General features: G+C 32.4%; 1 protein-coding gene across 1 annotated transcript; it reads right to left on the reverse strand.

Moving 5' to 3' along the window:
• Nucleotides 1-232: 232 nt before the first annotated feature.
• LOC105778031 (uncharacterized) lies at nucleotides 233-2,101 on the reverse strand. Its single transcript, XM_052633818.1, is given in 7 exon segments — nucleotides 233-472; nucleotides 564-635; nucleotides 718-772; nucleotides 775-796; nucleotides 867-929; nucleotides 1,364-1,451; nucleotides 2,082-2,101. Coding segments are annotated over 7 exon segments (402 nt in total). The 3' UTR covers nucleotides 233-390.
• Between the last annotated feature and the right edge of the window lie 9,280 nt (nucleotides 2,102-11,381).

An 11,381-nucleotide genomic window follows, 5' to 3' on the forward strand; every position in this document is an offset into this window, starting at 1 on the left:
CCCCACAGGCAGGTAGAATATTATCTACGACCTTTAACAAACAAATTTCACAACTACTTCCAGAATTGAGATTTTATATATAACAAACAGAAGCAAGGATTTTTTCTTCCTTTTCTGAAAAGAAGTATCAATTCAAAAGTAGGAGAAATGGATAACATAAAGACTGAACCCATTTAAATAAAACAGGAAATAGAATTTGAGATTTTATTAGAAAGAATGGATCTGGGTAAGAAAACACTTAAAAGACAACATATCTAAGTAGAACAAATCTGAGTCTAGGTAAAATAAACGACATATACACAGCAAAGTAGAAAATATGCTACAGAACATAACTAAGTGCAGGCTGATGTCAAAAGGTATTGACACATTGTACAAGCAGTATGTAAGTGATCATATATCCATGTTATCAAATATTTCACCATCTTCCTCGCAAGACAAGTAGTCAGCAGCAAAACGATCAACCACTAAGTTACTGCAAGAGACAATATATGGTAATGAGGCATAAAAATAATAATGGAAGCTTGTACATAACTATAAATATCACAGAACACAATTAGACCCACCTTAAGCAGCAAAAGCTTAAACTCACTACACGCTTTAGTTTCCTATTGTAGAAGAAGAAACTGAATAACCATCTGAAAATATAACTCCACAACGATTCTTGAACAATTATGGCCCATGACTACTCACTAAAGTATTAATATAATACACACTTACATTGATCATTTCTCCAGAAAGGGATCTGCATCAGAGTCTGGATTATAACTATAATTTCGCACTCTGAGAGTTTCACAACCTGCATAACCGGGTATTTAAAATTACCAGCTGCTGAGACTTGCATTTAGTCATTTCGAACTTACACTCACCTAATCTAGAGCCTTATAAATTGTTTTGAGGAGTGAATTGCCCCCATATGCCTCGATCCATTCCTGTCAATGATGTAAAGCAGGAAACTTAAATGCCAGGCACAGTGACTTATTTAAGGATAAAACATACCACAATTGAATGAAAACTAGTTATTGCTCTTCTCACATACTACAAACCACCATCAACAGCATCAACATCTTCCCCTAAATCCATCTCTTTCACCCCGAATGACATGAACACAACACACCATTGGCCCAAAGTTTCATGAGTCTGATTAACTCCCAAAAAAGCTGATGAACATGCAAATTTTAGACTAAAATCATTTAAGTTATATTCATAACCAGCATAAATACCACAAGAACAGGAGATAGGATAGTGCAACAAGAGTAACTGCAAGTTAATATTAGAGGAAATGCATATTCCTTCTCTCACAAATGTGCCCAATAATATTTTGATATCCAATGTCAAGAGAATAAATGAATACTTATGTCAATACCTTCGACGCTTCAAGCATGTTGGTATCAAAAATCTATTTAGAAGTATCCCAGCTTTCCTCTGTTAAGAACTAGTGTGCTTTAACTGCACTGGAACCACATCACCACATGCAATATCATAATATAAGATAACCATATATGACACACATGAATGTCAGTATAAAGCATTCAATAGAACAAATAAGACTTGAATCAGACACAATCAAACCCATACAAGACACACATGAAGCCACTGAAAGCATAAACACCATTCCCACTCCGAATTTTCAGCAGTTAGAGCATCCACTGAGGATACCAAACAAAAAATTTGCTGCAAACTCAGTAGCGTGAAGGTAGAACATAGAACCACTGGATTTGATACAATTTCAATATAACAATCCACCAATTTATCAACATATGAGGAATTGAATATAACCAATGCCTCATACTTTTTTTAGAAAAGCTAGGAAAGATCCGTGCCTACATATCTTTTTATAAAAAACTCCATTAATTAATCCAAAAAAATTTACATAAAAATGAATATGATTAAATCTAACAAATTACAACAGAGATCAAAACATTTCACCAAATATTATTCACAAAAATATAACAGAAAAAGAAGAATAAATGAAAAACTGCCTTGCTCCTATATTAAAATCACATTGAATTTCAAATAATTAGAAAAAAAGTATCAGAAAAAAAGAGAGAGAATTAAACAAAGAAAGAAGCGAACTGAACTACATAATCTCCAAGGAAGCCATAATCGGTTAGTTTCAATCTTTGAAGCCTAATGGATTTATTTTGCCTACGCCAATATTACAAAGAACGAAAGAGCTTTTCTTTCTTTTTTTTCTCCCATCGGTGGCTCCGTCGAGTCAAATTCTTGTGAATTACACGTATTAATTTTATGCTTCTTTGAACATAAACATTTTATCTGTTTTATTATTATTCTTTTTCGGCATAATAACCTTTTTAGTCCTCCAACTTTAGAAGAAAATTTATTTGAGTATTTTAATTTATAGTTTTTGTCAAATCATTCTAAAATAGATGAAAAAAATTAGCATTTGTTAATTTTATTTGACAAAAACATGAAGAAATTGTATTGTAGATAGATTTTTAAGCAATAAACGTGAACCATTGGTTCTTGTAGATTTTTTCTTTAATTTTATTAGTTTGCCCTAGAGACTTAAGTCTGATATCTATATAAATATGTCTTGTGTCCAAGAGAATCAGAAATGGAGTAAATATGAGACTTGAAAATTATATTTTTGTTGCATTCATTTTCCCTTTTTCCATTAAGTTGAAGCTTCAATTAAGGTGCCAGTTTTTTTTGGGTGTGGTTAGATAAAGATTAGCATTGGGAGATGTCTAAAATAACTTATAGACTATATATGTTCTCTATGCTTCTTGGTGAATGCTAGCACATTGACTGAATTATATCAATGACAATAGATGGTAAAGACACGAAATTTTGTGGACGGAGATAGTAGCTTAGCAACAAAAGCTGTTTGGGATGATGAGCTGACGTTGATATTTTGTGAACTTTGTGTGAATGAAGTCAATGCTGGTAATAGACCGACAACTCATCTAAACTCAAAAGGATGGGAAAATATCATTGCTTTTTTTCAAGCAAAAACACAAAAAAATTATGGAAAACCTCAATTGAAAAATAAGCGGGATACATTAAAAAAGGAATTGAGGTTATGGAGGGAGTTGCTTAAGGAATCTACAGGTATTGGATGGTGTCCATCTAAAAAGATAGTCGATGCTACGAAAGAATGGTGGGCTGCAAAAATACAGGTTAGTGTTAACTTTATCATTATTTTAATGCATAAAGTTTATTGAAATTAATAATTTACAATTATAAAAATCTTAGTATAACATTTAAATTTAACATGTTATGTAGGAAAATCCTGATTTTAAAGGATTTAAGAAGAAAGGAATTGAACCACGATTGAATGAGTTAATGTGGCAAATGTTTGGTGGCATTGTAGCCCTTTGGAGAGAACGCATGGGCACCTTCGTGCAGTGTTCTTCCAAGTGGGGTTCCTATAGGAGATGATGCACCTAATGAGGGATTTGGTGATTCAGATGAACATTGTAACGAGAATGAAGGTATTCCTCCTGATGAGGTACCATCAAACCCTTTTCATGAAATCCCTGATCGAAGAAAGCAAACACTTGGGGTTGTACATGGTAAAGGAAAAAATCAAGTTCAAGTAGAAAATCATCAAGAAATACATTAACTACCAGTTGAGAAATTGTGTGAGAGCATGTCTAGTCCAAGGAAGTCGGTGAATGAAATTATTTTCCACACTCTCGGTATACTATTTCAAATGCAATGGATGCTTTGCGTGCTTTGGGAGATGAAATTCAAAAAAGATGAACTGTACTATTTTGCCACCAAAATGTTCCAAATACTGGGTGAAGCGAAAAGTGTTTTGAACTTAGATCCGATGATAGGGTTTGGTGGCTTCGACCGAGTATGCTGAACAAAATCCAATTGCATCATTTTCGTCCTTGGTAGCAACATCCTCGTTTCCCTTCCAACCTTACCATCAACCACCTCCACCATAAGCTCCTTAGAATTATTATTGTAATATAACTATACTACTTTTTTATATGTAAAACTAATGTATAATACTTTTTATGTTTGGTATTTTTATGCTATGCTTTTAATCAAGTTTCTGTGTTCTATAGAATGTCACGAAATATTAATTTATTTTCATTTGATTACTTTTTCAGGTTATGGATGAATTTAACAATATGTATAATAGTTTTGATATGAATTATGATACCTCTAAATTAAGTGAAGAAGCTCAACGAAGAATAGCCACAATTGTTACCCAAGTTGAGTACAACAATTATCATAAAGAGGAAGAATATGTGTTAAGCAGTGTATTGGTACACCATGAAACTTATTTCACTATGCAACCGCGTATGGATTCAAATTATACTGGTCAAATATGGGTGGACGAAGTATTAAATGGGCACGATGATCGTTGCATGATTAGTTTTAGGATGCCAAAAATATATTTCACATTGTTGCATGATTTGCAAACAAATTATGGCTTAAAGAATGGGAAAGTATCGGCGATGGAGAAGTTAGCATTATCATTGTACATTCTTGGAAATAGGAATCAAATTCAAATGCAACAGAGCGATTTCAACGATCTGGGAAGCTGATAGTCAATTTTCTTGATATGTTGCATATATTTGCTCAAATGGGAATAGACACGATTAAACCCATTGAAGGTCAATTCGAGGAAGTACCGAACCATATTCAACATGATACAAGATATTGGCCTCACTTTAAGGTAAAATTTACACAATCTTTATATTTTTAAAACATAAATTATTTCTAACTTTTATCTCATTACTTGTATTTATTTTAAAGGATTGTATTGGGGCTATAGATGGAACACACATAAAAGCATGCATTTCGCCTTCTTCTCAAATACCTTGTATCGGACGGAAAGGTGAACCAACTCAAAATATTATGGCAGCTTGTGACTTCAACATGTGCTTTATTTTTACATTTCCTGGTTGGGAAGGAATAAGACATGATAGTAGAATTTTTTTGCAAGCACTTAGAAAGCAAGAGTTGAAGTTTCCACACCCTCCACCAGGTTGAACTTTAATTTTTTAATTACTTTTTACATAAAAAAATATTAAAATTTTTAATTTATTTTTAAACTTGATATTATGTTTTACTTTTTTTGCAGGAAAATATTATCTTGTGGATTCCGGATATCCACAAATGGCAGGTTTTCTAGGTCCATATAGGGGAACAATATCATTTACGATTTTCGTCGAGGTAATCATCAAGTATCTGGAAAAAAAGAAATCTTTAATCATGCCCATTCTTCGTTCGCTCTGTGATTGAACGAACATTTGGAGTGTGGAAAAAAAATGGCCAATATTAAGAGATATTCCAAGTTATTCATTCGACAAGCAAGTTTTAATAGTTATTGCAACAATGGTTTTGCATAATTACATTCGAAGACATGCTTGGTCAAATGATGAGGATTTTCGAGAATTTGAGAATATACGGACATGTCGGTCTCTTCAAGCCGTTTGATGAGGTGAATCGAGTTCTTCTAACGAGAGAAAGTGAACTTGAAATCACAATGTTAAGGAAACCATTGCAACTAGTTTAATGAATCAATATTTGTAAACACATTTTGTATCATAACCTAATTTCTAGTAATAATGAAACTTGTTATGTCTTATGTTACTATATTTTTTTATTAAAATCATCCGTTTAGATACTTCAAAATTTGATCCAAGTATAATGTTATTATTTGTGAAAATAATATTTATCATTGTTATAAAAATATTTAATTATAACTATAAAAAATTAAAATAATTATCATTTTATCTAATAAATAATTTAAATTAATTATATAATTCATTAAAATATTGGAAGATACATTTTAATATTTTATTAAATGAATTTGCATATTTTAATAATTTTAAAAAGTAAAATAATTTAAATAACTTCTATTATATATCAATTCTAATCGATGTCCTTAATAGTCATTTTCATTCTCACCTCACCATACAAATTGCGTTTGAATCCAAACACACACTCCACCATTGTTTCTAATCTCACCACTACAGTACCCAATCTCACCGCTACAGTAACTAATCTCACCGCCACCGCTGTTTTTAACCTCACCGGAGGTAAACACACCGCCCATCCAAACTAGCCCTTAGTCAATTAGATCCTATACCACAATAGAAAATGGGACGACGACAACAGCCTTTGCTATTTGCGTGTTTCACACTCCAATACATAAGTATCAATCTATTCATTTCGTATTTTAAGCGTTTTATTACATTTATCATCATTTTTCACATATGTAATATTCATTTATTAATTATAGAAACTTTTTTTATAATTAATGATTATAGATATATTTAAAAACAATAAATAAGATTATCCATACATAAATATAGGAAAGGGAAGAAAGTAGGGAAGCAACATTGAAAATTATGAGTTTTGGATTAGTTTTTGAATTATATTTAAAGTGATTCTCATTTTTAAATTAAGTTTTAAATATTATTTTTCCATTAATAATAAAGTTTTCACTGCAACACCCTAAATCCGACGTAGACATTATGGCTAAATTTGGAGAGTTACATTAAACTACTTCTAAAAAATTCAACTTTTACTAATCAAGAATTCAAACAATCTAGAAACATTTAAACAATTATAAGCAAACCGTAAAATCCAATCTTTTAAAACAACAAACCTAGAAACTTGTAACTGTATAAATCCAAATAACATAATAAAATAATTAAGCAAAATGACCGAGCTCCCGGATATGTTGATCTGCCTAAGCCTGTAGGTTACCTGAAACTCAATAAAAAACGTATTGAGTTTACAAACTCTGTGTGTAACTTATGTATTCAATTAAGCAGAAGATACCAGGCAAGTCTGCCAGTTCTTATTATACAGATAGTTCTTAACATTGGACACAAAAACAAAAACAAAATATATCAGATATAGTTGTGGATCATATTAGATACAAATGCAAAATTCCTACCCTCATCTGCTACACGCCATCTCTATCCTCCTGTAACACCCCTAACCCGTATTCATCACCAGAATAGGGTTATAGAGCCTTACCGTAAAACCGTAACATAAAAACATTCATTTCCAAACATTACAATAATCATAGCATAATCCAATCATACACATGCATATTGTCCCTTAATCGAGCTCTCTCGAGGCCTTAAAAACACTTTAGAAATGATTTGGGACTAATTCAAAAATAATTGGAACATTGAGGAAAAAGTTAGAAAAATTGGGCTATAGGGGTCGTCACACAGCCGTGTGAGTCACACAGTTGAGACACACGCCCGTGTCTCAAGCCGTATAACATTCGAAATAGGGAAACACGATCGTGTAACATTCAAAATAGGGACACACGATCGTGTCCGTGCCCGTGTAACTCACTGACTTAGGTCACACGACAAGCCACACGTCCATGTGCTAGGCTATGTAACTCTCGAAATGACCTCACATGCCGTGTGCTAGGTCGTGTAACTACCTGACTTGCAACCTTTAAAACCTATAGGGGACACACGACCGTGTCGCATGGCCGTGTGTCACATACGGCTGAGACACACACTCATGTCTTAGGCCGCGTGGACAAGAAAATGGTCAAAATCAAGCCATTTCTTTCACCCATTCAACCATGAGCCTACAAGCAACTTGCACATATATAACCAAGACCTTAAAACATACCCAAATCATACATAATAATACCAATTCAACAGGGCATTTAACCATCCAACCAGTATGTCATATAGGCACCTCAAACACAAACAATCAAATATACCCAATCACAAGCATAATTGACCATATTCATACCAATACATATAGCTCATAACCATCTTAAAGCATAACCTAACTTGGACACATTATAAAAATACCATCACATACCAAATTGGTCATTCCAACATACATCAACTTAGCCATAATAACACCAACCACCAAGGCATCAAAGTGCCAAAAGCACACCAACCATAATACCATATATACATGCCAAACATAACAACTAGATCATTAAACACAAGTCCACCTATACATGCCATTATAACCTTGATCAAAACATTAAAATCTACCAATATATATTCACTGGATAGTGTGATATGTCTCTGACGAGCTTCCAAACCAATCGAGCTTCTGATAAATTGTAAAGTAAAAGAAAATAACTATGTAAGCAATGAATGCTTAGTAAGATTGTATAAACTTTAAACATAACATTTCATTTTAGTGATGACCTTTATAGGGTAATTATAAACCTATACCAACACCACAAGATTATCAAACCATATAACCTTTAACTTACAAATGAGTAAGTCCATTAGCATCACATATATTTTTCATTCCTAACATAATAGGATTTTTAATACATATTACACAACCATTAGCCATTTCATAAGACTATGAATTATTCCATTTACTTACTTTCCTTCCATTTACTTAGCATAAGCTTAAATAACATTATCAATTCATGAATTAGTGTATTTATTCATGACATAGGTTAATTCACCCATAGCATAAGTAAATTTCTCACATATAAGTACGTTATTCAATTCATGAATCCTTTTATCTTCATATTACTTCTCATTTATGAACTTACCATTTCATTACCTTTTCTTACCCGTTTCATTTGCATAATACGAGATATAAGAATAAACATCACCAATTACACAAGCTTGACACAAGCCTAATATCGACATCAATACACAAGTTAGTGCATTTATACATAACTCTTTGTGATCAACCACATGATAAACCATTTTATAAGAAAATACATCTTTTGATTCATACCACTTTTTCTGAACATAAGCATATTTCCATCTGGACACTTACCATTTCAATGTATATCATTAAGAATAAGGATGATATAACCCAACCTTAAGCTTGGTACAATCTTAAGTACCATCCACAACACATGTTAGTACATCAAGTCATAATTCACTTGAATTAACATAGGATAATTCATTATACATGAACAACATCACTTAAAAGTATCAATTTCATGAACATAGACATACTTTTAATGAACATTTCCTTTTCATTTCTTTTCATAGATTCATGACATAAGTCATTTGAACACTTACTGTTCCTTTCCTTTTCATGCCCGGTGAACCATTTAGAATATCATTGGATACGCGGGATAGCTCATACAAAGTGTGCAAACATATAACCGTAATCTTTCCTTTACATCATTGCTCACACGAGCTGTGAAATAGGCCTGCTCACACGAGCTGTAGGTCGAAATGAAAGCTATACGATGCTGCTCACACGAGCTGTGGAGTATCCGAAACAAATGCAGGACCTCAGCCATCGATAGGACATTTAATACCAGCACCCGAAACATGAAAACCCTAATGACATGTCATTTGTATCCTACGGATTCCTAAGGTCCAAACGGGACTCGATAACGATCAATTTGTCATAATGTGGACGTAATCATATATATATTGATTCATTTACATTAGAAAAACACATTAAACATTCAATTTAATCAAAATTTAAGTGATTTTAGTTAATACGAACTTACCTGGCTAAATTACAAAAATGTCAAAGTATAGAGGCTATTTGGTAGTTTTCCCTTCTCGATTTTCTACTCTTTTTTATCTAAATTAATAATTTCATTAAATTCATTAATTTAGACAGCAAAATCACTTCATTTTATGCAATTTAGTTCTTTTGATATTTTATAAAATTGCCCTCAACTTTTCATTTTATTCAATTTAGTCATTATGTCCTAATCATGCAAATAAACCAATTTTATTGAAAAGTCATACCAACCAAATGTTAATAGCTTCGATTTCAGTCTATTTTTGCAACAATTTCACATCAAGTCCTTGAACTATTACTATTTCAACAATTTAGTCCCTAATTGATAATTTTATCAAAAATCACCTAATAAAATACTTATAAATAACAAATAATACTTTAAATTCATAAATTAACATCTAAAATAGCAAATATTCATCAATGACAACATTCAAAATCTTTAATAGTTTTAAAAATGAAGGTACGAGCTAGCTGGACCTAATTGTAACGATTTCAAAAACATAAAAATTATGAGAAATAGGTTCAAAACGGACTTACATGCATACATTGAAGCTTGGAAGAAGCTTCAAAGCCTTTAACAATGGCTTTCTTCTCCCCAAATTTGAAGAAATAAAGAATTAGAAAACATGATAGAAAATTTTATTTTACTTAATTTATCAAATTATCATTTTAACCTTGGTTAATAATTAAATAAAACACCAAATCCATGTCCATATTTGTCCTCTAATTCCTCAAATGGCTTATTTACCATTTAAGTATATTTATCTTTATTCAATAAGCTAGTTAATCACTCAAATCTAATAGTGATCAAATTTTACATCCTTTACGATTTAGTCCTTTTTATTAATTAACTATCAAAACATTAAAATTTCTTAACGAAATTTTAATACAACCTAATAAAACTCTGTAAATATTTATAAAAATATTTACGACTTGGTTTATAGAAATGAGGTCCCGATACCTCATTTTCTAAAACCACTTAACTTTAGAGTTTTACCACTTGAACCTACTTGTTCATTTGAATAGCATAAATTATCAATTCAAAATTTATTTTAATACCATATTTAACTCGTAAATATTAAATAATAATATTTACAAACCTATTCGTTAGATTTGTGACCTCGAATCCACTATTCTAATATTTCAGAAAAATGGACTATTACACCTCCCTACATACCAAATAAGGTATCAAGTACCCATCCATCTCTACATACCACATGGTGACTATATGTCACGTTTTAGAGTATCTGCAGACTAGCTATTAGACCAGAGTGCGATAGTTCGCCAGAATCAGATTTATATGTGGCTTAGCCACCAAAATCGATAGATAATTAAACTACCCACACTTCCTCCTTTATCACAAATCCCAACCTAATGCAGATAAAAAATTGTCAGATGTCATAAATGCATATACAGTTATCTAGATTCAGATCATATTCAAATTAAGCAGATAATACTCAATTAACAGATATCACATCGAATATAAGTGCAGATAACATATTATTCATCACTAGATCATCATATATCAAATTATAATGTCTAATTCAGATCATACGGACCCTATGGTAGGCCTACGTTCAATTAGAACTAAGTTTACGACTTTAGGGAAAAACCTCAATTTTTGACCCAGAGGCCCGTGTGCATTCACACGGCCTAGATGGCTGGCCAGTGTGGCCTATCCTAGTGTCACACACGGCTTATCACACAGCCTAGCATATGACCATGTGACTCAAAATAGTGAGTTGCACGGTCTAGCACACAGCTAAGCAGATGCCCGTGTGACCCAAGACTCAAAAAGTCTCTCACACGGCCTAGACACACGCCCGTCCCTGACCCATGTGACTCTAATTCCAAAACAGTCTTTAGCACGTCCTACCACACGGCCGTGTGGTGTTGACAGCCATGGATTTTGGCTTCCTCCATTTGTAAAATTTCTG

Source organism: Gossypium raimondii, chromosome 7 (assembly GCF_025698545.1).
Source record: "Gossypium raimondii isolate GPD5lz chromosome 7, ASM2569854v1, whole genome shotgun sequence".
Taxonomy (NCBI): Eukaryota; Viridiplantae; Streptophyta; class Magnoliopsida; order Malvales; family Malvaceae; genus Gossypium; species Gossypium raimondii.